The sequence below is a fragment of the Mobula hypostoma genome, chromosome 7, assembly GCF_963921235.1.
Source record: "Mobula hypostoma chromosome 7, sMobHyp1.1, whole genome shotgun sequence".
NCBI classification, from domain to species: domain Eukaryota; kingdom Metazoa; phylum Chordata; class Chondrichthyes; order Myliobatiformes; family Myliobatidae; genus Mobula; species Mobula hypostoma.
The window spans coordinates 186,181,779-186,209,333 of NC_086103.1; the positions used below are offsets into that span (position 1 = coordinate 186,181,779).

Genomic DNA, 27,555 nt, shown 5'->3' on the forward strand with positions numbered 1-27,555 from the left:
CTTGGAAGCTGTGTGGTTGGAGAGGGGGGAATCTAATAGGAGAGGACAGAGGGCCATGGAAGAAAGAAAAAGGGGAGGGAAGGAGCACCAGAGGGGGAAGGAGATAAGGTGAAAGGGGGAAAAGGGGATGGGGAGCTGGGGGTGGCATTACTGGAAGTTCAAGAAATCGATGTTCATGCCATCAGGTTGGAGATACCCAGACGAAATATAAGGTATCGTTTCTCCAACCTGAATGTGACCTCATCATGACAGTGGAGGCCATTGATAGCCATATTGGAAAGGGAATGGGATGTGGAATTAAAATGGGTGGCCACTGGCACACAAGGGCATGTGCTCAGTGAAGTGGACTCCCAATATACAGTGTACTGTCAACTGTACTCTTTTCCTTAGATGCTGCCTGAATTCCTCCAGAACAGTGTGTTGCTTGGGTTTCCAGCATCTTCAGACTCTCTCCTGATTGTGATTAGTAAAGCAGCCGTTCAGTTTTGCACTGTACCGACACCGACCACACTCTCATTGACCACAATGCTGCCTGGATTAAACAGCACATCTTCTGAGGACAGGTTCAGCGAGCAAGGGGTTTCTCTTTGGAGTGAAGAAGGATGAGAGGTGACTTGATAGAAGTATATATGATTATTGGGATAGCCAGAGACTTTTACCCCAGGGCAGCTAGGGCTAATAGAAGAGGTTATAATTTTAAGGTGAGTGGGGCAAGTACAAGACCATAGGAGGACTATTAAAGAGAGGACTAGAATATAAAAGCAAGGACTTACTGTTGAGACATTATAACGTACTGGTAAGGCCTCACTTGGAGTATTGTAAGCAGGTTTGGCCCCTGTCTTAGAAAGGGTGCGCTGACACTGGAGAGGGTTCAAAGGAGGTCACAAAATGATTCCAGGATTGAATGGCTTGTCATATGAAGAATGTTTGATGGCTCTGGGCCTGTATTCACTATAATTAAGAAGAATGATGGGTGACCTTATTGAAACCTATCGAATGGGAAAGGCCTTAGTAGCGTGGATGTGGAGAGGATGTTTCCTATGTTGGGAGACTCTCGGACTAGTGGACACAGCTTCAGAATAGAGGAGTGTCCTTTTAGGACGGAGATGAGGAGGAATTTCTTTAGCTAGAGAGTGGTGAAATCTGTGGAATTCACTGCTACAGACAGCTGTGGAGGCCAATTCATTGGATATATCTAAGGCAGAGGTTGATAGGAAGCTTGATTGGTCAAGGTGTGTAGGGTTATGGGATGAATGCAGGGAGAAAAAGGGATCAGCCATGATAAAATGGCAGGACAGTCTCGATGGGGCAAATGGCCCAATTCTTCCTCTATATCTTATGGTCTTGTAATATACAAAAGCAGGATTAGGCCCCTTATCCATTGAGAAGGCTCCACCATTCCACCATGGCTGATTTATTATCTCTCTCAATTCCGTTCTCCTACCTTCTCCCTGCAATCTTTGACATCCTAACAAATCAAAAATTATTCAACTCTGCTTAAAGGGGAATGTCATATGCAAATTGGAGGATTATTTAGGAGAGAAGGGTTAGATTGATCTTGCAGTAGGTTAAAAGATCGGCAGATCATCTGGGCCAAAGGGCCTGTACTGTACTGTGTCGTACAGCACATCAACCAGCGCTGCAGCTGTTGTGGTACATTAGGCCATGCATTGGATTCAGAACCAGTTCGTAAATAGAACATCCGTGGCCAACACTGACTAAGAGTGACACACACACACTGCACTTTGGTAATAGAAATAAATGTGCACGCTATTTTCTTAACGGGGAGAAGGTCCAAAAATCTGAGATGCAGAGGGACATGGGAGTTCTTGTGCAAAACACCCTGAAGAGTAACTTGCAGGTAGAGTCAGTTGTAAGGAAGGCGAATGTCATATTAGTATTCATTTCAAGTGGTCTAGAATACAAAAGTAAGGGCGTGATGCTGAGGCTTTATAAGACACTGCTGAGGCCTCACCTAGAATACTGTGAACAGTTTTGGGCTCTTTATCTTAGTAAAGATGTGCTGGCATCAGAGAGGGTCCAGAGGAGGTTCACAAGGATGATTCCAGGAATCAAAGGGTTATCATATCAGGAACACACATCAAAGTTGCTGGTGAACGCAGCAGGCCAGGCAGCATCTTTAGGAAGAGGTACAGTCGACGTTTCGGGCCGAGTCCCTTCGTCAGGACAAACTGAAGGAAGAGTGGGTAAGGGATTTGAAAGTGGGAGAGGGAGGGGGAGATCCAAAATAATAGAAGACAGGAGGGGGAGGGATGGAGCCAAGAGCTGGACAGGTGATTGGCAAAAGAGATATGAGAGGATCAGGGGACAGGAGGCCCAGGGAGAAGGAAAAGGGAGGGGGGGGAACCCAGAGTATGGGCAAGGGGTATAGTCAGAGGAACGTTTGATGGCCTTGGGTCTGTACTCGCTGGAATTCAAAAGGATGAGGAGGGATCTCATTGAAACCTTCCTAATGTTGAAAAGCCTAGACAGAGTAGATGTAGAAAGGATGTTTCCCATGGTGGGAGAGTCTAGGACAAGAGGGTACAGCCTTAGAACAGAGGGGCATTCATTCAAAACAGAGATGCGGAGAAATTTCTTTAAGCCAAAAGGTGGTGAATTTGTTGCCACATGCAGCTGTGGAGGCCAGGTCTTTGGGTGTATTTAAGGCAGGGATTGATAGGTTCTTGAATGGACATGGCATCAAAGGTTACAGGGAGAAGGCCGGGAACTGGGGTTGAGGAGGAGAAAATAAAAGATCAGCCATGATTGAATGGCGGAGCAGACTCAATGGGCCAGATGGCTTAATTCTGCTCCCATGTCTTATGGCCTAAAATGCTGGAGGGACAGCAGGTTTAGGCAGTGTTTATGGAGGGAAATAAATAGTCAATGTTTGAGGCAGAGACCCTCCATCAGGGTAAATGGAAACTTCAGGCATTCACTTCCACATTGCCTCTTTACCTACTCTGGTCACCTCAGGGGCATGTGTGTGCATGTGTACGGGAGACAAGGGATCATTTTGCTGTTTTCCTTTGTTTTCTTGTTGCTGCTGCTTCAGATTTACAGTTGCAAAAAAGCTTGCTAACCTTTGCAATTACCTGGTTTTCTGCCTAAACTACTAACACACAAACAATTGTACGTCTCATCAATACGGAGTACACCATTCAAACAATCACAGTCTAGATTCACAAAAAGCAGGCGAACCTCTGGGGTAATTCCTTCTACAGAAGCTATTTGGAGTCAAGTGTTCTAATCAATGAGATGAGATTGAAGATGTGGGTTGCAGAGGTGTCCTGCTCTATAAAACAACACACAAAGTCAGGTTACTGACAGTCTGCTCTTCTCAAGAAAGATCTGTTTATGTGCACCATGCCTTGATCAAAACAACTTTCAGAGGACCTTAGAAAAATTGAAGAGATACATGAAGCTGGCAAAGGCTACAAAAGCATTTCTAAAGACCTGAGTGTTCATCAGTTCACTATAAGAAAAACACTTCAAGCTCAGGGAAGGACATCACTGAGGAAACCACTGCTCATCGAAAAAAATATTGCTGCACATTTCAAGTTTGCAAAAACCTGGATGTTTCACAATACTTCTAGGACAAATGTTCTGCGGACAGTCGAGACAAAAGTTGAACTTTTGGCAGAAATGCAAACACCAAAACGTCATGCAAAACGCTGGGAAAGGTTTCACTGCTAATGTAATGGTTCTTCTGTAGCAGCAGTATTTGGGTTATTGCTAGAGATAACGGGGCTTTGAAACCTGTACTGTACAATGGAGTGTTTTTTTCTTCTTGTGTGTCTGAGACCGAGGTGATCTGGATCTTTTGTTCATCGGAAGATGGGAGAGAAGATGCCAGAAAGAAGAGTTTGTAGACACCAAAAAGGAGTGGAGTTGGAGTGGGGCTGGGAGTTGACAAAGCCCCGGGGAAATCGACGGAGGATCAGTGGAAGGGAAACCGTGAGCTCCAGCTTGTACACATTAGACTGTTTGATTAAAGTGGGCCCTTTTCTTTTTGTTTTACTTTACCAGCCCTTTAGTCAAATTAGGAATTATAAAGCTAAATCGTTAATTGCATAGGGTGTACCGTCTGTTATTTCGTGGTACTGATTTGTAACAGGGGAACACATCACACAGCATCCATACAAACAGGAGATTTTGTACCCCAATCTCACACATTTGGTGGGGTTAGAGATGGTCTCCCCCAGACTTACACAGCCGACAGTGAAGCGTGGTGGGAAGAGTGTTATGGTTTAGGGCTACTTGGCTGCCTCAGAGGCTGGATGGTTTGCAATCATTGAGGGAACAATGAATTCAAAATTGTATCAAGACATTTACAGGAGAATGTCAGTCTAGCGGTCCGTCACATGAAGCTTAACAGAAGTTGGATAATGCAACAAGACAATGATCCGAAACACGAGTAAATCAACAAAAGAATGGTTTAAAAAAGAAAGTTCTTGCTTTGGAATGGCCAAGTCAGAGTCCGGACCTTAACCCAATTGAGATACTGTGGCATGATCTGAAGAGGGCTGTTCATGCAAATTATCTCAGAAATATTGATGAACTGAAACATTTTGTTTGGAGGAATGGTCTAAAATTCCTCCTCGCCGTTGTTCAAGTCCGATCAGCAGCTACAGGAAACATTTGGTGGAAGGTATTACTGCTAAAGGAAATTCTATCAGTTATTAAATACAAGGGTTCACATACTTTTTCCAGCCTGGACTCTGAATGATTAAACAATGTGTTCAATAAACACATGAAAAGTACAACTGTTGTGTTATCAGTTAAGGCAGATTGTGTTTTCTATTATTGTGACTGAGATGACAATCAGACCACATTTTATGAGTAACTAATGCAGAAAAACAGGCAGTACAAAGGGTTCACAAACAACTTCTTGCAACTGTAAATCAGTATTTTGAATCTTGAACAGTCTGCTTTATCTTAGTCTTGAAGTTCCACCAACACAAGACTCTCCGGCATAAATTAACTCCCCACAAGAGTCCCTGCTTACTTCCGAAGCCTCCGGCCGGCTTGCTCTGGGTGAAGGCATTGCTCTGCTGGTTGGAGAAAAGGCCTCCGGAGTTTGCGCCCCCAAAGATGCTGTTGGATGTTGACGTCCCAAAGCCAAATCCCGCATTGGTGGATGCTGTCGCTGGCTGCCCGAAGTTATTGGTGCCAAACAGCCCTCCTGGAGAGAATATTGGAGACCATTAGTAAATCCTGGGAGACAAGAGCAAGACAGACAATTCAACAAAGAACTGTTTTAGAATGGAAAGGGCTTCACACAGCTCCTTCATAATCAGTATGTGCATTCATTAAGTGCGAAGATACAGTAACAGGGATCAGATAATGCTTTAGTAATGTAGAACATAAAACAGTACAGTATAGGCCCTTCAGCCCACAATGTTTACGTTGGCCCTTTAACGTATTCCAAGATCAATCTATACCTTTCCTCCTGCATAGGCAAAAGGGATGAAAGGAAAAAATGGATGACTATTTGAGACACTCTTAAATGTCTCTGTTTCTGCTCTACCACTCCCGGCAGCGTCCCACACATCCGCCATGGGTGAAAAAAACCTACCCCTGACATTTCCCCCTCCCCCCATAACTTTCCTCCAATCACCTTAAAATTATGCCCCCTCATATTAACCTTTTCTGCCCCCGGGGGAAGGGGTGTAATCTCTGGCTGTCTACTAAATCTATGCCTCTTATCACCTTATACACCTCTATCAAGTCAACCCTTATCCTCCATCGAGGGTGTAATAAATACTGATCCAGATCACCAGGGAGAATCTGTTCTGCTAAATAACAGAGAGACTGGGTCAGTCTTGAGTTTGCATCTCATCTGACAGACAGTACTGCAACGAGAGTCTGGAATTTTCCGCTCAGCTCTCCCGAGGGAGACTTGAGTCCACAACTTCATAACTCAAGAGTCCATCCTTCTGGAGCACAGCTCTGACTCTCTCGCAAGCACAAATCCAGCTCACTGACTTCCGGGGAACACCTGTCCAACATGACCGATTCGATGTAACCTTATGAAGCAGTGATAAACCGATACTTCGCCACCAGAGACATCACAACCTAAGATGACATTAGGGGAAAAAAGTACTCAAGAGGTATTTCTATTTGTGACCCATATCAATACCAACCTTAACCAATGCAAGAGAAACAACGTATCTGGTCCAAAACACATTCTATTTGGGGGATCTTATTGTGAGCTCACTGAAATGGCTCTCACAGAGTCAGACACACAGGAATACACCCTTCAGCCCAGTTAGCTGATGCTAGCCAAGCTGCCTGACTGAGCAAGTCCCACTGGCCTGCATTTGGCCCACATCCCTCTAAACTTTCCTGTCCACATATGTCCAAATGTTTTCCAAACACAATTGAACCTGCCTCAACTACATTTCCTGGCAGCTCATTCCATATATCCCACCACCCTCTGGATAGGAAAACTTTAAGTCTTTTACCTCTCACCTTAAAACTAACTTGTAAAGGTGTACAAGGTGATAAGAGGCATTGAGAGTGGGCAGCCAGAGACTTTCTCCCCCAGGGCGAAAATGGCCAACACGAGGGGCATAATTTAAAGGTGATTGGAGGAAAGTATAGGGTGGATGTCCAAAGTAGTATTACACACACACACACACAGCTGGATCTGTGGATGCACGGCCTAGAGTGGCAGCATTAAAGAAACTAAGATACTTCATACTGTATTGTCGCCAGACAATTGATACTAGAAAGTACAATCATCACAGCGATATTTGATTCTGCGCTTCCCGCTCCTAGGATTACAAATCAATAGTAAATATTAAAAATTTAAATTATAAATCATAATTAGAAAATAGAAAAATGGAAAGTAAGGTAGTGCAAAAAAGCCGAGAGGCAGGTCCGGATATTTGATAAGTGATAGAAAAATAGTGGACTATGTGGGAGGGAAGGGTCAGCTTGAGGTTAGGGTAGGTTAAAGCAGCGGTCCCCAACCACTGGGTCGCGGATCAGTACCGGGCCGCAGAGCATGCGCTACCGGGCTGCGAGGCAGCGATATGATTTGGTCAGCTGCACCTTTCCTTATTCCCTGTCACGGCCACTGATCAGCCATTACGCATGCGAGGTCATGACCCGCGCGTCATCCGTGTCAGGGCGGGAAGGCGATCAACTCCTCGAGCTTGCAAATGATGGTGGGCTGAAAAGTATGTTTGACATAACACCTCTGTCAGCATTTTGGATCAAAGTCAAGGCTAAATATCCTGAGATAGCCACGAAAGCACTGAAAACGTTGCTTTCATTTCCAACATTTTTCTGCGAAGCGGAGTTTTCTGCAATGAATGCGGCGAAAACTAAACTGCGGAATAGACTGGACATCAGGAACCCCCTTTGAGTATTGTTGTCTCCCATCACCCCTCGATAGGACGGTGTTGCTGCAGGGAAACAAGCCCAGGGCTCCCACTGATTCAACAATATTGGTGTGTTGCAATGATTTTATATATTCATACGGGGAAAATATGTGCTGTGCGTTTAATATCCAAATATTACTTAAAATGTTATGATGCTAATGACTTATAAGTGACCTATATAACCGTATAACAATTACAGCACGGAAATAGGCCATCTCGGCCCTTCTAGTCCATGCCGAACGCTACTCTCACCTAGTCCCGCCGACCTGCACTCAGCCCATAACCCTCCAGTCCTTTCCTGTCCATATACCTATCCAATTTTTCTTTAAATGATCATATCAAACCTGCTTCTGCCACTTCTACTGGAAGTTCGTTTAACACTTCAAGCTCCCCTGATAATTGACTTATCATTATATCTATGCGAGGAAAATATGCGCTGTGTGTTAATATTAAATTCATTAGATAAACCCTTTTAGGAACAAAATTGAGTGTATTACCCACTTATCACTTATATTCCGGTAGTGATTAACACCCACCCCCACGAACAGAATCGCCAAAAAGGATTTGCTTGGGAGGCGGTGGGGGGTGGGGCGGGAGGAACCGGCAGGTCACAACACGCATGCGCATTGGTGCCCGCGCAAGGTTTCATGGTCATTGCAGTCTTTTGGGTAAACAACGCATTTGACTGCTACTCTTGTTTGTTGGCAACCCTACCCCCCCTCCCCCCCCACCACCCCCGGTCGGCCAGTCCGCAAGAATATTGTCAATATTAAACCGGTCTGCAGTGCAAAAACGGGTTAAAGGGTTGGCACAACATTGTGGGCTGAAGGGCCTTTACTGTGCTGTAGTGTTCTACGTTCTAACCTCCTCGTTTTATATCCTCACCGACCCTGTGGGATGAAGGTGTGAGAGGGGTAACTGTGACACTCACAATATCTATTCCCCCCACAAATTTACAAACACAGGACCATAAGACATTGGAGCAGAATTAGGCCATTTGGCCCATCGAGTCTGCACTGCCAAACATGTACAAGGTCACCCTTAAATGTCTCCAACGAAAGACAGTATAGAAACGCTGATCTCTTTCCCGCCACTTGAAACCCAACCACGAGATCAGCAGGAAGAATGGATAGAGCCCAAACCTGGTTTAGTTTGAGTACTTCCAAAGAGTCCACCGCCTGCGTTGGCGGCTGTGCCAAAGCCAGCTGTTGCCGTGCCAAACCCACCAAATCCAGGAGTAGCAGCATCTGGAAAACAAGAGATTACTGATTACTAGGGTACGGGGGCATGAAGGGGTGAAGGGTGAACAAGAGGTGAATGGGTGACAGAGGCATTGCGCTACCATTCAACAAGAGCACCAGTGAGCTTGAGCACTTGCTCACATGCTTGTGCTGGAGACTCAAATCTGACATTCATAAAAACCCACTGCAGATCCTTTGCATGTGGATTTGAAGAGATTTGGCATGTCAACAAATACACTCAAAAGATGTACTGTGGAGAGCATTCTGACAGGCTGCATCACTGTCTGGTTTGGGGGGCGGGGGACACTGCACAGGACCGAAAGAAGCTGCAGAGGGTTGTAAATCTGGTCAGCTCCATCTTGGGTACCAGCCTACAAAGTACCCTGGACATCTTCAGGGAGCGGTGTCTCAGAAAGGCAGCGTCCATTATTAAGGACCTCCAGCACCCAGGACATGCACTTTTCTCACTGTTACCATCAGGTAGGAGATACAGAAGCCTGAAGGCACACACTCAGCGATTCAGGAACAGCTTCTTCCTCTCTGCCATCCGATTCCCAAATGGACATTTTTTTTAATATATAGTATTTGTTTTCACACATTTTTTAAAAATCTATTCAATAGATTCACAGGGCTCATATGTCCAAAGATGTTAGCTCATTTTTATTGCCATACAAATCCTATTTGTGATAGATGTAATTCTGAGGTAGCTTCCTCAACACATATGTTCTGGTCTTGTCCTCTTTTAGAAAAGTATTCTAAAGATATTTTTGATATTATTTCAGCAGTTCCGCATATTGATTTACAACCTCAACCTATTACTGCAATTTTTGGACTACCAGTGATAGACTCTAGTTGTTTATCCGTGTCAGCTTGTCGCCTAATTGCATTTGTTACATTAATAGCCAGAAGATCCAGTTTATTTAAATGGAAAGATTCTAATTCCCCCACTACATTTCAATGGTTTTCCCAAATGATAGCATGCCTAAACTTGGAAAAAATTAGGAGTGGTACTATGGATCCTTCAGTTAAATTTGAAGATACTTGGAGGCCATTTATTCAATATTTTCATATGATGTAAGTTGACCCTTTCTGAATCCTTTGTAGTAATTTTTTTGTTCATGTATAGAGGAGCAGAGTTAATGACAAATAATTTTAGCCGAGGTAATATGACAGCCCAAGCTTTGTTTGTTTGTTTGTTTTTTTTAAGTTTAGTTTAGGGGGTTTTCTTTTTCTCTCTTTATAAAATATTTTTCATGGTCAATTAATATGAGATTGGGAGGCTAAACTATATTTGTTACTTGGAATTTGTGCTTGTACATGTTAACAGTTATTATTGCAATCCCCATCTCTATGAGGAAGGAAAGAAAGAGACGAGAGACGATTCCTAAATGGACATTGAACCCTTGGACACTACCTCACTTTTTAAGAAAAATATACAGTATTTGTTTTTTTGCACATTTTTAAAATCTATTCAACATACATATACTGTAATTGATTTACTTATCAATTTATTACTTTTTTATTTTATTTTTTTCTCTGCTAGATTATGTATTGCATTGTACTGCTGCTAAGTTAACAAATTTCACTTCACATGCCGGCAATAATAAACCTGATTCTGATACTCAGGAAACGGTCACATAGTCTATAGAACTCCAGCAAAACAACCGGTTGTTTTAGCAGAGAAGGTGAAGGAGAATCCTGAGGAATTCTACAGCTATATTAACAAAAGGATGGCAAGGAACAAAACTGGTCCTCTGAGAGATCAGACTGGTAATCTATGTGTGGAGCCAAAAGAGATAGGGAAGCTCCTGAATGGATTTTTTACATCTGTATTTAGTCGGGAGATGGACAGAGTCTACAGAAATGAGGCAAGTAGCAGCAAGGTGACCATATACAAATCACAGAGGAGGTGATGTTTGTGTAGCTCTCCCCCCGGCCACCCTCAGGGTCGCTCGGCTCGCTGTCGTCTGGGGAAACAGCCTGGGCCCCACCAAACTGGGTAATTAGTTTGTGTGGATGCTGTGTGAGGTACCCCACCCCGCCCAAATAACAGACAATACACCAGATGCAATTAAATGATTTACAGTTTATAGATATTACTGGAACTATATAATTAAAAAAGAATAAAATATAAAAGGAAAATAAAAGGCGCCACACTTATCAAAGTTCAATCCCTTCCTGCACAAAAACCGTTGGAGCTCAAGACCTTCTTCTTCACCCTGCGACCCCCTCGGACCACCTCGACCGGCCGCCTGGGACCAACAACAGTGGTCGACCAGACGCTCCACACGAGTCCGTCTCCGTGCCGAACGTCCTGCTCGAGGTCCGACCCCGTTAGCGGACTCACAGCACCTGGTCCATCCTCTGTCTCGCTCTCCCGCCTTCTCCCCCAAAACCCCGCACATACAGTATCTTCAAATACACCAAAACCATAACAACTATCCCAATTGGTTAATAGCACTCTCTTATCAGACTCTAAAGCAAAAACAAGCTGCTAGCACAAACTTTCTCAGCGTTTAACACAACAAAACCGCATTCCCCAGATTAACATAACAATGACGCCATTTTAATTAGCCTCCGCAGTAACATAAAAGTCGAAACCCCCTTACACTCTCCCCCCACCAAATAAAGTCATGTCCTCATGACTTCTAAATAACTCGCCAACCAGTCCTGCAGACACACAACACACACATACACAAATACACACAGTGCTCCCCAAACAGTGGACCTTACTCCCGTCCCACGGGCGCTACATAGGCCAACCTATCTGGGAGCTTCTTAACCCTCCGAGACCTCCGTACCCCCTCACTTAAACCCAAAAGGCTCAGACACTACTAGGGATACCTTGGGCCTGCTTGCCAACTCCTCTCTCACTCAGGCCACCACTACAGCTCGGAGCCCCCTGTCCCGTGTCCGGGGCCCCGCCTCTCCTCCTTCCTGACCCTGCCGTAACACAGACTGCCCACAGCTAGCCCTCCCCACTACACCTGATTCAGTGGGAGAAGGGCCAAAGGTCTCTTCCTCAATCACGGGGAAGTTAGCGAAAGACAGCGTGTACCACATGTCTAGCACATCATCCTTCGAATCCGTATCCTTCCTCATTCCCTCGATCGGTAGCTGCTGTTTAAGTTTTTCCAAACTGAAACATTAAGCCGGGGCTACCCCTTCAGCCTCCTGCAGTCGAGACGTCAGCTTCTTCGGGGACTCCTTCAACTCTCGCCACAGCCTCCGCAGTTCTGACTCAGGGTTCCTGGCCACCTCAGTCTGGGACGCAATTACCCCACCAGCTTCTTCCACCCTGACCTGAAAAGCAGCAGTTAAAGGATGTCCAGCCTCCGGTTGTTCCTTCCTGAGGGCATCTTCCAGGTCAACTTTCAGTTTTTCCACTTCATTTAAACTCATGATAGTCATCTTCAGGTTCCTTTCTAGCGTCCGCCTCCCTTTTCCGAGATCTGTCCTCCATTTCTTTACCTCCTCGAGAGTGTAGTCAAACTCCCCTCCCTGGGCTCTCGGTTTTCTGTTGACCTTAGTCAGAACACTTCCTTGATCTTCCCCAACTTGCAAGTCTTCCAATCTGTTTTGAATCGACGTCTTGAGTTTGCGCTGATCCCTTCGAAGATGGGTCATTGTTCTCGCTGGATTAGTTCATCAGTACATGACCGCAGTGCGGTGCAAATCCCCTCTCTTCCCTGTGTCTCATTCAGGTTGACGACCTGGGTTTCCATCCCCGGGTCCACCACCGTCTGTCCCAACACCAGGAAGTTCAACTGGTATGTCGGGTCATTTTTCTCACATTGCACCAAACTCCTCTGGCCAAAAACTCCTCCACATTTGACACTTCGCTTCGGTCGCCCGGGCTCAGCCACTCGCCTCGCTTCATAGTCCCCCCAGGCGAATCCAAGCTCTAGGCGGACATCCACATACGTCAAAACTCCACACACCTTCACTTCCCCCATGGTCTTCCTCATGCCCCGCGGGAAGGATGCAGGGGCTCCGGATATGCCCTTGGGCATCTTTTCGGATCAGAAGAATCCTAGGGAACTAGTAAAGGCCATCTTCAGCTCAACAGCCGCACTCCTCAGGATCTGGCAACATCCACCCCTCAGATGCAGCATATTAAACCACATCGCATAATCCACACACACGCTGCCTTCATCTTCCATGCCGCCAGGGTCCAGTTGCCGCAACCTCTCTCTCACTGAGGTGTCTTCAGCAGTCAACTTCCCTCCCTCGTGGTAGTTCGGAGCATCTACTAAGAGGGTCTCACCCTCAGCTACTTTCCCCAAGCCGTACCACCGCTGGGTCCCGTTTAAATTCGGTACTGGCTCAAGGCTGCTACACACGTCCTCAGAAGCAACTCGACATGCTGGGTGCCCAGAAAATGCCTTCATGACCTCCAGGGTCATTAACCAATCATCTTCTTCTGGATAACTACTGCCACTAGTACCCAAAGTCTCCGGTACCCTTGCGGTTGTCAAGGATAAATGCTTCAGACACCGGTTGTAAAACAAACTGTACAACAACTTGATCTGTGCCCCGGGGTTGAGGATAGCTTTAGCATCGCTTCCCTCTATCCATAACGATACCCTGGGGCGTGGCCCCTCGAAGCCTTCAGGAATAGGGTCTTTTCCTTTCAGAAGTTCATTGGTACATTGCTGGGAACGTGCTTCCCCAGAGACCCCAAGCTGTTCCCCCACTGGGCCTCCACTAAGTTTCCCGACACCTCTCTGATCAGCTGAACAACTGATCCCCCTGGCGCTGCAAGCAATTTAGCCGCCCTCCTCGCCACAGAAGACACACTGAAAACTTTCCCCCCTCTTTCAAATAACTGACAGCTGTCACTACGGTGTAAGTGAACCTGACCGCTCTGACACTGTCATCAGCCCGCCTACTCAAACTTTCAACCAATCCCTGTCGCTCTCGCTCAACCGAGCACTGCCACTCATCTAACAACTGAGAGATCCGCTCCGCCCATGTCTCGCACGCCTCCGCCCCTCTTGAGGTGGACACTATCCCAAGTGCCAGGCGGAGCCTGCCAGAGCTGGAATATTTATTCGCAGACTCTACCTCCAAATCAGACCACTCTTTCATCTCTCTCCCAACAGCATGGGCAGCCCCGAGTTCCACCTCCAACTCGTCAATGCCAGTCTGAACTCGAACAAAGACCTCACCCACAACGCATACAGCAATCACCAGCAAATAACCCACAGAAACACACATTACAGATTTAAACAGGGCACCCACACAGCATACCAGCAGACTCAATCTCGGACAAAGCCCACACAATGTAGCCCCCCCCCGGCCACCCTCAGGGTCGCTTGACTCGCTGTCGTCTGGGGAAACAGCCTCGGCCCCGCCAAACTGGGTAATTCGTTTGTGTGGATGCTGTGTGAGGTACCCCACCCCACCCAAATAACAGACAATACACCAGATATGATTAAATGATTTACAGTTTATAGATATTACTGGAACTATATAATTAAAAGAGAATAAAATATAAAAGGAAAATAAAAGGCGCCACACTTATCAAAGTTCAATCTCTTCGTGCACAAAAACCGTTGGAGCTCAAGGACCTTCTTCTTCACCCTGCGATCCCCTCGGACCACCTCGACCGGCCGCCTGGGACCAACAACGGTGGTTGGCCAGACACTCCACACGAGTCCGTCTCCTCGCTGAACATCCCGCTTGGGGTCCGACCCCGTTAGCGGACTCACAGCACCTGGTCCATCCTCTGTCTCGCTCTCCCGCCTTCTGCCCCAAAACCCCGCGCATACAGTATCTTCAAATACACCAAAACCATAACAACTATCCCTATTGGTTAATAGCACTTATTTATCACACTCTAAAGCAAAAACAAGCTGCTAGCGCAAACTTTCTCAGCATTTAACACAACAAAGCCGCATTCCCCAGATTAACATAACAAGGACGCCATTTTAATTAGCCTCCGCAGTTAACATAAAAGTCGAAACCCCCTTACATTTGTTTGAGGCAAATTAGGGCCTGACAAGATGCTCCCACAGACCTTGTGGGAGGCTAGTGCAGCAATTGCAAATGCACTGACAGAGGTAATTAAAATGTCCTTAGTTACAGGTAAGATGCAAGAATACTGGAGAATAGCCAATATTATACCGTTATTAGGGAAAAGCTTTAAGAATAAGACAAACAATTATAGGCAGGTGATCTTGATGCCAAATATAGGAAAATTATTGGATGGTATTCTAAGAGACCAGGTAAGTATTTGGATGGGCAGGGCCTAATTAGGGATAGTCAACGTGACTTCTAGATTGGCTGAAGGGCATGTCTATGTGCTGTAGTGTTCTAAAACTCTACAGAATTATTGCCAAGCCCCACCTAATTCAGAATGGTGTTTGGTAAACACAAATTGTCATCCCTGTCCTGTGTGGAGGGAGTGAATTACAGAGACCCATGCAAATGCACTCTCACGGCCAGCAAGCTGGTAACCGTGACTTCTCCAACCCCGCGCTAACCCAGAATCAAAGCCCGCCTCATCCTCCACCAACACACAAAATGGAAAAATAACTTACTTTGCCCAAATGCCGAGGTGGTGAATCCGCTCGTGTTGCCGAAGGTTGGGGTGCCAAACTGCGACTTGTTAAACATCCTGTCGGATTAGAGAGGGCAGCAACTGTGAAGAGAAACAGATCCAATTTGAACAATTGGTCAGCTGGAACTCAAACCACAGAACCTCCATAGTCAAAGTGAAATTTTTACCAAAGTACAGCACATATATGTCACCATATACCACCTTAAGATTTTCTTGCAGGCATTCACAGGAAAATAAAGAAATACAATAGAATGTGAAAGTGTATATATAAATACTGACAATCAATGTGCAAAAGATATTTATCGATACAGTATTGTGCAAGTCTTAGGCATGTATATATATAGCTAGGGTGCCTAAGACTTTTACACAGTACCGTATATTAATTAATTAAAATAGGAAGACAGTTGAGAAACAGAAATAACAATACTTAGCTTTATTAGCTCAGTAGTATCAAGTGTTTATTTGGTAAATGGAAAGACATAATATACAGTCTCGTACTCTCAGTCACTTCACGCCACGGAAACTGGCCTGATGAGCCTACAAGGCTTGGGACAGACTTTAACTATGATGTCTCCACGTCTGATCTCCAACATCCGTGTCTACCGGTGGTCCAGTTCTTGTAGCTATCCTACCGGGTGCCCACTTCTCTTCCTAGTAATCACACACTAGAACTTCCTGTCCAATCTCAAAGCTCCTTGCTGCTTCACTTGGCAACTGGCTGATCGGTTTATTCTGCACCTCGCTCCATAGATCTGGTTTCAGGAGGTCTATGTGAGATCTCAGACTCCTGTTCATGAACAGCACTGCAGGTGTTTGATTTCTCATCGCATGAACAGAGCTCCGAAACACAAAAAGGAAGTTATCCACCTTGTGCTGTAGAGAAATGTCTTCCTTGTCCATCACTGTAACGGACTTCTTGACGGTTTGGATAAACCTTTCAGCTAACCCATTAGGAATTAGAGTTTACTCTTAATAATTTCTCCTTTGGCTCCTCCCACTTCCTCCAAACTAAAGGTGTAGCTATGGGCACCCGTATGGGTCCTAGCTATGCCTGCCTTTTTGTTGGCTTTGTGGAACAATCTATGTTCCGTGCCTATTCTGGTATAGAAACATAGAAACATAGAAACATAGAAAATAGGTGCAGGAGTAGGCCATTCGGCCCTTCGAGCCTGCACCGCCATTTATTATGATCATGGCTGATCATCCAACTCAGAACCCAGCCTTCCCTCCATACCCCCTGACCCCTGTAGCCACAAGGGCCATATCTAACTTCCTTTTAAACATAGCTAATGAACTGGCCTCAACAGTTTGCTGTGGCAGAGAATTCCACAGATTCACCACTCTCTGTGTGAAGAAGTTTTTCCTAACCTCGGTCCTAAAAGGCTTCCCCTCTATCCTCAAACTGTGACCCCTCGTTCTAGACCTCCCCAACATCGGGAACAATCTTCCTGCATCTAGCCTGTCCAATCCCTTTAGGATCTTATACGTTTCAATCAGATCCCCCCTCAATCTTCTAAATTCCAACGAGTACAAGCCCAGTTCATCCAGTCTTTCTTCATATGAAAGACCTGCCATCCCAGGAATCAATCTGGTGAACCTTCTTTGTACTCCCTCTATGGCAAAGATGTCTTTCCTCAGATTAGGGGACCAAAACTGCACACAATACTCCAGGTGTGGTCTCACCAAGGCCTTGTACAACTGCAGTAGTACCTCCCTGCTCCTGTACTCGAATCCTCTCGCTATAAATGCCAGCATACCATTCGCCTTTTTCACCGCCTGCTGTACCTGCATGCCCACTTTCAATGACTGGTGTATAATGACACCCAGGTCTCGTTGCACCTCCCCTTTTCCTAATCGGCCACCATTCAGATAATAATCTGTTTTCCTATTTTTGCCACCAAAGTGGATAACTTCACATTTATCCACATTAAATTGCATCTGCCATGAGTTTGCCCACTCACCCAACCTATCCAAGTCACCCTGCATCCTCTTAGCATCCTCCTCACTGCTAACACTGCCACCCAGCTTCGTGTCATCCGCAAACTTGGAGATGCTGCATTTAATTCCCTCATCCAAGTCATTAATATATATTGTAAACAACTGGGGTCCCAGCACTGAGCCTTGCGGTACCCCACTAGTCACCGCCTGCCATTCTGAAAAGGTCCCGTTTATTCCCACTCTTTGCTTCCTGTCTGCTAACCAATTCTCCACCCACACCAATACCTTACCCCCAATACCGTGTGCTTTAAGTTTGCACACTAATCTCCTATGTGGGACCTTGTCAAAAGCCTTTTGAAAATCCAAATATACCACATCCACTGGTTCTCCCCTATCCACTCTACTAGTATCTGTCCCCCACTTTTCCTTCGCTACATCGACGACTGCATTGGTGCTGCTTCCTGCACGCATGCAGAGCTCGTTGACTTTATTAACTTTGCCTCCAACTTTCACCCTGCCCTCAAGTTTACCTGGTCCATTTCCGACACCTCCCTCCCCTTTCTAGATCTTTCTGTCTCTGTCTCTGGAGACAGCTTATCCACTGATGTCTACTATAAGCCTACTGACTCTCACAGCTATCTGGACTATTCCTCTTCTCACCCTGTCTCTTGCAAAAACGCCATCCCCTTCTCGCAATTCCTCCGTCTCCGCCGCATCTGCTCTCAGGATGAGGCTTTTCATTCTAGGACGAGGGAGGTGTCCTCCTTTTTAAAAGAAAGGGGCTTCCCTTCCTCCACTATCAACTCTGCTCTCAAACGCATCTCCCCCATTTCACGTACATCTGCTCTCACTCCATCCTCCCGCCACCCCACTAGGAATAGGGTTCCCCTGGTCCTCACCTACCACCCCACCAGCCTCCGGGTCCAACATATAATTCTCCGTAACTTGCGCCACCTCCAACGGGATCCCACCACTAAACACATCTTTCCCTCCCCCCCCCTCTGCTTTCCGCAGGGATCGCTCCCTACATGACTCCCTCGTCCATTCGTCCCCCCCCCATCCCTCCCCACTGATCTTTCTCCTGGCACTTATCGTGTAAGTGGAACAAGTGCTACATATGCCCTTACACTTCCTCCCTTACCACCATTCAGGGCCCCAGACAGTCCTTCCAGGTGAGGTGACACTTCACCTGTGAGTCGGCTGGGGTGATATACTGCGTCCGGTGCTCCCGATGTGGCCTTCTATATATTGGCGAGACCCAACGCACACTGGGAGACCGCTTTGCTGAACACCTACGCTCTGTCCGCCAGAGAAAGCAGGATCTCCCAGTGGCCACACATTTTAATTCCACTTCCCATTCCCATTCTGACATGTCTATCTACGGCCTCATCTACTGTAAAGATGAAACCACACTCAGGTTGGAGGAACAACACCTTATATTCCGTCTGGGTAGCCTCCAACCTGATGGCATGAACATCGACTTCTCTAACTTCCGCTAATGCCCCACCTCCCCGCCCCCCCCCGTACCCCATCTGTTATTTATTCTTATACACACATTCTTTCTCTCACTCTCCTTTTTCTCCCTCTGACTATACCCCTTGCCCATCCTCTGGGTTCCCCCCCCCCGCGTCTTTCTTCCCAGACCTCCTGTCTCATGATCCTCTCGTATCCCTTTTGCCTATCACCTGTCCAGCTCTTGGCTCCATCCCTCCCCCTCCTGTCTTCTCCTATCATTTTGGATCTCCCCCTCCCCCTCTCAAATCTCTTACTATCTCTTCCTTCACTTAGTCCTGACAAAGGGTCTCGGCCTGAAACGTCGACTGTACCTCTTCCTGGAGATGCTGCCTGGCCTGCTGCGTTCACCAGCAACTTTGATGTGCGTTGGTTGAGCAAACCCATTTGTTGCTGGGTGATCAGAAGCTAACTTGAAATGTCTGATGCCATTTTCTTCATGAAGTCAGGCTTCTTCTGATGTGTATTATGGTCTGTTGTCACTCACAATTGTCCTGGTAAGCCATTTCTTGCGAAGGTAGTCCTCAAAGCAGAGACAGCCTTTGCTGAGGTGGTTGACTTCATTGGTATAACGTCCGGCCGCTCTGAGTGAGCATCCTCAGCAATCAGAAACATGGAGTCCATGAATGGCCCAGCAAAGTCAATATGTACTCTGTCATGGTGATGACAGCCACTCCCAGGGACGTAACGTTGCCTGTGGGGGTGCATTTTGAACTTTGTGGCATCCTGAAGGGCTTTTGGCCAAGTCTTCAACCTGTCCCTTCTCAGACACCTTCTGATTAGCATTAAACAGCTGTGACAGCCTCTGGTTACTGCTACCATCTGGGCTGCAGTTGCCTGTTGATGACGTACTGAGAGCTTTGATTGAGTGGTGGTCTGGTTGGATTTTTCTCAACCATTCACATCTGAAATGTGCTGGCTCTCCACTTTTCAAAGCAAAGTTCTAACTGTGTGGTTAGCCTCCATACGTCACATTTACTTTCAGTTTTCCTTTGGGAGACACTTTTTCACCTGTCTAAGTCTTTAACATCACTCAGGTAGTCTCTAATGATATCTCAGAAAACAGTCTGACCCTGTATCCAGCTCCTTTTTCAGTTTTCTACCAGACATATCCATTGTGATCCATATTACATTGCAATCCGCTTCAGTAATACTCTGTCATTCTACACATGACAGTGCACGTTTGTCAAACTCTATTGTCTGATTCTGTTTTACATTCGGTAATTTTATACATTTGCTTAGTTTTGTATTTGAGACTTTTCACTCAGTTGTGCTTTTTGTCTGCCTTGCACACACTCTCTGTGACTTGCAGTGATACCTTCTGCAGACATTTTCTTTGAACTAACAGTCATCTGCATCTTGGGAAGATTTGCCAAATCAATAGCATTTTTGGTTTTTTGCACAATTCAGGGACATTTTGTGAATTTCACATTTAACCTTTTTCATAGTTCTGCTTCACCCTTTGCTGCAGTCTCCAATGATACTGCAATGGTCAATGCCCATTACAAGGTTAGGTCTCTTCTGACAGTGGCCTCGTTTGAGTGCTTTGACCATGCATGCCACGTACAAGTCTGCCCCTTAGTGCATCAGAAAGTCTATCTCTAAAGTCACAGTACTGGGAAAGTTTGTGCAGTTCGGCAATGTATTCAAAATTGACTGGTTCTTTTTGTAAAATCTAAAACTCTCAGCTATTACCAGTGGTTTAGGGCTCAAGTGATTTTGTAAAATTGTAACAATTTCATTGAATGTCTTGCTTGCTGGCTTTTCAGGGATTACTAAATTGCATAAGAGACTAGCACCCATTAAGCAAAGAAGTGTAGGGGCTTTCTTTTGCTCCTCCATGTTGCGCACCTTACAATACAGTTCCACCTTCTCAATATACGACTCCCAGACTTATTGGTGCTATCAAATTTGCTAACTTTCCCGACTGAAGTCATCGCCATGTTACTTTCACTTTAAATTTAGTGCATCTATGCCATACTCGCGTCCTCGTTAGTATTTGTGACGGCTTTCTCATGCTGTTTAACTCTCGCTGTTTCATCCCATAACTGTCAGTGCAGTTCGTGATACTTTCTGAGAGTCAGGTTCACACTCATCACTAATTTGTTGTGTCTGTGCACAACAAGTTATCGATTAAATAAAAGCACGCACACAGCAGATGGTTTTGACTGGTATATTCACATTGCAGCGAGAAAGAGAGAAAAATACGCAGGCGTAAACGACAGATCAATATGTAATGCTGGGGGGTGGGGGTCAGTGCTCTAAAAGAAATAGATCCATACATTACACAGGCAACTGATGTTAGTTAGAAACTTAACTGTTCAGCAATAGTCTCCTAAATGTCTCTCCACTCTTTGAGAAAGGAGAGGGGCAGAAGAAAGGAAACTATACACCAGTTAGTCTGACCTCAGTGGTTGGGAAAATGTTGGTATGGATTATTAAAGATGAGGTCTCAGGGTACTTGGAGGCACATGATAAAATAGGCCATAGGCAGCATTGTTTCTTCAAGGGAAAAATCTTGTCTGACAAATCTGTTGGAAATCTTTGAAGAAATAACAAAGCAGGATAGACAAAGGGGAATCAGTTGATGTTGTGTACTTCAATTTTCAGAAGGCCTTTGAGGCTGCTTAAACTACAAGTCCATGGTATTACAGGAAAAATTCTAGCATGGATAAAGCAGTGGCTGATAGGCAGGAGGCAAAGAGTGGGAACAAAGGGAGCTTTTCCTAGTTGGCTGCCAGTGACTCGAAGTGTTCCACAGGGATCTGCATGGGACCAATTCTTTTTATGTTATATGTCAACCATTTGGATGATAGAATTGATGGCTTTGTTGCGAAGCTTGCAGATGACATAAAGACAGGTGGAGGGGCAAGTAGTTTTGAGGAAGTAGAGAGGCTACAGGAGGACTTAGATTAGGAGACTGGGCCAAGGAATGGCAGATGGAATACAGTATTAGGAAGTGTATGGTCATGCACTTTGGTAGAAGAAATTAACAGGTTGGCTATTTTCTGAGTGGAGAGAAAACACAGAAACCTGAGGTGTAAAGGGACTTGGCAGCCCTTGTGCAGGATTCCCTGAAGGTTAATTTGCAGGTTGAATCTGTGATGATGAAGGCAAATGCAATGTTAGAATTTGTTTCAAAAGGACCAGAATATAAAAGCAAGGATGTAATGTTGAGACTTTATAAAGCACTGGTGAGGCCTCACGTGACAGTATTGTGAGCAGTTTTGGGCCCCTTACCTTATAAAGGATGTGCTGAAACTGGAGAGGGTTCAAAAAATGATTCCAGGATTGAATGTCATGTCATATGAAGAGCGTTTGATGGCTCTGGGCCTGTATTCACTGGAATTCAGATGAATGAGGGGTGACCTCATTGAAACCTAGCGAATGGTGAAAACTTTGATAGAGTGGGAGTGGAGAGGATGTTTCCTATGGTTGGAGATTCTAAGACCACAGGACACAACTTCAGAATAGAGAAGCGTCCTTTTAGAATGGGGATGAGGAGGAATTTCTTTGGCCAGAGTCTGGCGAATCTGTGAAATTCTTTGCCACAGGCAGCTGTGAAGGCCAAGTCTATGTATATTTAAGGCAGAGATTGATAGATTCGTGCTTGGTCAGGGCAGGAAGGGATATGGGGAGAAGGCAGAAGATTAGGGTTGAGGGGAAAATTGGATCAGCCATGGTAAAATGGCAGAGCAGACACGATGAACCAAATGGCCTAATTCTGCTCCTGTATCTTATGGAGCTAAGGCAGGGGTCCCAACCTGGGGTCCACAGACCACTCAGTTAATGTTAGGGGTCCACGGCATACAAAGGTTGAGAATCCCTGTCCTTAGTGGTTGCTCCCTTAATGGAGAATATCTGTGCGTGACTTTGTTTAACTCACAGAGACTGATACACAGGCAGCCACTACACAGACCTCAACAGGTCAGGGTCCAGTGACATGGTATCCAAGATGACTCGGGACACTTCAGTGCCATTGCAATTGTGTAATTATCTTCTGCCAGCTCCACCAGTGAAGTCTTGGTTGGATCACTGTCTCTCTGGAAACTCTCCCCTTGACCTTAAATGCCATGGGTGATCCTACTAGGAGTCAAGCTTCAAGAAGCATTGCTCTTGGGATCTCAGCAATCACAAGCCTCTCCACCACGACAAGGCGACAACCCTCAGAGAGAATGCCCAGTTGATATGGGCCCATAATGACAGATGCCACCTTTTTGAAGATGCCCCCTATGATGGGGAGGGTTGAGCCCCCTATGATGGAGCTGGCTGAGTGTACAACCTTCTGCAGTCTCTTTCGATCCTGCAAACTGAAGCCTCTATACTAGACAGTGATGCAACCAGTCAGAATGATCTCCACTGTACATGTGCTAGAGATTTTGGTGACATACCAAATCTCCTCAAACTCCTAATGAAATATAACGGCTGGCATGCCTTCTTCGTAATTGCATCAATATGTTGGGCCAGGATAGATCCTCAGAGATGCTGACGCCCAGTAACTTGAAGCTGCTCTCCCCTTCCACTGCTGATCCAAGGACAGGTGTGTGTTATCTCAACTTCACCTTCCTGAAGTCCACAATCAATTCCTTGATCTTGTTGACATTGAGTGAAAAATTTGTTGTTATGACCCCATTCAATCAGCTGGTCTCTTACCCCCAATCAACTCAGTGTAATAGTGTCCAAAAGTGCTGTAAACACCATGGATATTGTGTGAAAGGCAGACTATCTGTCAAAGCAGGAGCCAATACACAGCAAACATCCAATTGTTAATGGAGAGAGAAATATTGGCCAAAGCATGCAGGTGTTCCTCCCCTTTTCCTTGGAAAAGAACATTTGGCATTATGAACCTTCCTAAGAACAAAGAAATAGCTGGGATAGTCTATCCTGTCCAAATTTGACTCACAGGAGACCCACCCATTCCCAGTAAATAACTGAATTGTTTGCAATGCAGTGACCTCCTCCCTTAGATACTAATACCATACATAGCACTTGCAATGTAGTCACACCGATGCCTGTAAGTAACCCTACGTTCATATTCAATTCCTCTAGCAATGAGAAAGCTAACTGGATATAGACACAAAAGACAGCAGATGCTGGAATGTGGACCAGGAAAAAAAAATGGAGAAAGTCAGTAAGTCAAGCAGCATCTTTGGAGGGAAACAGATTCAGACCCTTTGAGTTTGCAATCTGAAATATCAACAGTCCATTTCCCTCCACAGAGGGAAATTCTCACTCTTCAAAAAATTTTTACTGTGTCTGCATTAAATGGGTGACCCCTTTTATCCATAAAGCAGTGAGAGTTCTAGATTCTGCTAAACTAAGCAAAACAATGACATCAGTGAAAAGCTGGTAGATGATTGGCTGGTTAGTACGGTAGCATTAACACGTTTTCTTCCCAGTTAGAACTACTGGGTTAACAACTTACAGCAAGCAGCATAATTAAAATTCAAAACAAAGATCAGCTAAACTGAAAATAGTATTAACGGTGTTGTGGATACTGTGGAAGATTGTTTTAGAATACAATGAGACATTGATAGGATGTAGACCTGGGTTTCGAAGTGGTATACAGAGTTCAACCTGAAAAAGTGTAAAGTAAACACGAGAAAATCTGCAGATGCTGGAAATTCAAGCAACACACAAAATGCTGGTGGAACACAGCAGGCCAGGCAGCATCCACAGGAAGTACAGTCAACGTTTCGAGCCGAAAGGCTTCGTCAGTCTCTGCCTGAAACGTCAAATGTACTTCTTCCTATAGATGCTGCCTGGCCTGCTGTATTCCACCAGCACTTTGAAAGTGTAAAGTAATTCACTTCGGAAGGTCAGATTTGAACATAGAGCACAGGGATGATGGCAGGATTCAGCAGTGTGGAGGAACAAAAATCTTGGAGTGCATGTTCACAGATCCCTCAAAGTTGCCCTACAATTTGGTAGGATCATTAAGGCAGCAAATGGTCTTCATTATTCAGCCGATGGAGTTCAAGAGCCACAATGTCTAAGACCATAAGATAAAGGAGCAGAATTAGACGATTTGGCCCAACAAATCTACTGCACCATTTCATCATGGCTGATCCATTTCCCTCTCAGCTCCAAACTCCTGCCTTCTCCCCATACCCCTTCATGCCCTGACCAATCAAGCATCAACCTTTGCCTTCAATATACATACAGACTTGACCTCCACAGGCTCACCACTCTCTACCTAAAGAAATTCCTTATTTCCATTCTAAATGGACATTCCTCTTTACTGAGGCTGTTTCTTCTGGTCTCACTACCCCACCATAGGAAACATCCTTCTCAAATCTACTCTATTGAGTCCTTTCAACATTCGATAGGTTTCAATGAGATTCCCCCCTCATTCTTCTGAATTACAGTGAGTACAAGTAAACCTTTCAATCACAGAATCATTTTTGTGAATCTCCTTTGAATCCTCTCCAATGTCAGCACATCCTTTTCCTACATAAGGGAATCACAATATGTCAAATGAGGCCTCACCAGCACCTTAAGAAGTCTTAACATTACACCTTTGCTTTTATATTCTAATCCTCTCAAAATGAATGCTAACATTGCATATGCCTTCCTTACCATCAACTCAAACTGCAAATTAATCTTTATGGAATCCTGTATGAGGAAGGCTCCCATGTTCGAATCCAGCCAGCTCCCTTGCACACTTTCAATCCATGCTGGGTTGAGCATCGAGGTAGCAACTTGGCCTCTTAAAAACAAGAAAGCCTGCTAAGAAAACGCTGTCATGACAGCATCCCGATGACTCTACTCGGAGTTAAGGGCTTTCTTCTTCTTTTATCACAGAAGGTTTCGGATTGTGGTGGTTCCCCACGAGCTTGACCAGTTCGTCATATGGAATTCCCCCCGGTTTCCACGGTGTAGCACGCGCGCGCGCGCGCACACACACACAAAGTGTCCCAACCTTTCCTCATACTCCAGCCAGTCCTCGTTCCCCTCCACAAATTCACCGATAGTCCCAAACGTAGCCGTCTAAACACGAGGCTCCTCGTCCCCCGCACAGCTCCTGTTCCAACACCAGCGCCCTTTTGCCTCTCGTCCCTGCACTGCTCCTCCTCGGCACGGGACGACACAGCCAACAAAAAACCAGTTCACCTAGTCGCCAAAAATATGTGGTAACTTCTACTTCGAAAAAGGACCACGCGACAACTTCATGCTGAGACAGCAAGACCAATATTTACATTCAGAGGCTTTCACTGAACCACACTGCATGGCAGAGAAGCTATACACATGTACACCGGACAAGAAAAACGGAAATTAAACCCCCCTCAACCCTGGAACCAGCCTCTCTTCACAAACAGCTTCCCCTAGCGGGAGTATTGCTATATTACCATTATCCTAATTAGTAATAACTTATTTTTATAATGCTCACATTACCACACCATGGGTACTTCATTTGTTAAGAACCCTCATACATGGCACCTTATCAAAGGCATTCTGAAAATCCAAGTGCACAACATCCAGCTATTCTCCTTTGTCTATCCTGCTTGTTATTTCTTCAAATAATTCAAAATTTTGTCAGGCAAGATTTTCCCTGAAGGAAACCATGCTGACTACAGCCTCCAAGTACTCCAAAACCACATCCTTAACAATTAACTCCAACATTTTCCCAACCACTGAGGTCAGACTAACCAGTCTGTAAATTTCCATTCTTCTGCCCCTCTCCCTTCGAGGAGTGGACTGACATTTGCAATTTTCCAATTCTCTGGAAAAATGCCAGAATCAAGTGATTCTTGAAAGAATGCAGCTCTATAAAACCCTGGTTAGCACAGACTTGGAAAAGTGTGTTCAGTTCTGGTCGCCTCATTATAGGATGTGGAAGCTTTAGAGAGGGTGCAGAGGAGATTTACCAGGATGCTGCCTGGATTAAAAAGCACGTCTCTTGAGGAGAGGATAAGTGAACAAGGGTTTTTCCTCTTTGGAGTGAAGGAAGATGAGAGGTGATTTGATAGAGGTGTACAAAATGATAAGTGGCACAGATAGAGTGGACAGTCAGCACCTTTTCCCCCAGGCCGGCAATGGCTAGAAAGAGGGGGAATAATTTTAAGGTAATTGAAGGATATAGGGAGGATGTCAGAGGTAGGTTTTTTTAAAAAAAAAGAAACAGTTTCTGCCAGGGTGGTGGTAGAGGTACAGTCAGTTAAGAAACTCATAAGCACATGGCTGATAAACGCAGGTATAAGTGAAATGGATTGATCTTGGCGTAGGTTAAAATTTCAGCACAACATTGTGGGCCAAAGGGCCTACTATGCTGTACTTTCTACATTGACAAATTAACATTAAAACTTGATAGATTAAATAAAAAGTGAATGTAATTAGAACATAGAACAGTATAGCAGGGACCAGGCCGTTCAGCCACAATGTTGAGCCCAATAAAATAAATATCAACTAATCTCTTCTGTCTACCTAATATCTATCTTTCCATTTTCCTCACATTACCAATCGAAGGCAATGCTGGACTTTAAGAACTTCAGTCTACTACATCAGTGAGCTGCTCATGGGCAGAGAAGATGGCCTTGTCGTGGACTGTGTCACTGCCTGCTACAGAAAGGCATTGAAGTTGGTGCACAGAGGCGACACGCAGTGTGATTTGTCTTGAACATTTTTTTCTTGCGATGGTAATGTTAAACATTGATAATGCAAGATGCCGCAGACAAGTTTCGCTTGTTTGTCAGTGTGGCAGACTGCGGGGCAGCTGCATGGCCTCCGTTGTAGACAGGACTAGGCCTCAAGCCGTGGGCTTGCTTCCTCCTGCAGTCCAGGAGAGGAGATGCCTGGAGGTGGATTGTGTTTGTCCACGGCTACACCACTGCATGATGAAGAACTGCTGCGTGCTTGCCCTTGCAGAAATGTGGCTTCAGGACAACAACAATGCACCACCAATCAA

General features: G+C 45.3%; 1 protein-coding gene across 3 annotated transcripts in view; it reads right to left on the reverse strand.

Moving 5' to 3' along the window:
* Positions 1–27,555, reverse strand: part of nup98 (nucleoporin 98 and 96 precursor) — a 117,768-nt gene that overhangs the window by 81,381 nt on the left and 8,832 nt on the right. For all 3 annotated transcript variants that reach the window (XM_063054773.1, XM_063054774.1, XM_063054772.1), the window contains exons 2-4: positions 15,181–15,281; positions 8,537–8,641; positions 5,012–5,188 (exon numbers count right to left, since the gene is read on the reverse strand). In XM_063054773.1, coding sequence (XP_062910843.1) covers positions 5,012–5,188; positions 8,537–8,641; positions 15,181–15,256 — 358 coding nt within the window. In that variant the 5' untranslated portion in view covers positions 15,257–15,281. The remainder of the gene's footprint in view (positions 1–5,011; positions 5,189–8,536; positions 8,642–15,180; positions 15,282–27,555) is intronic.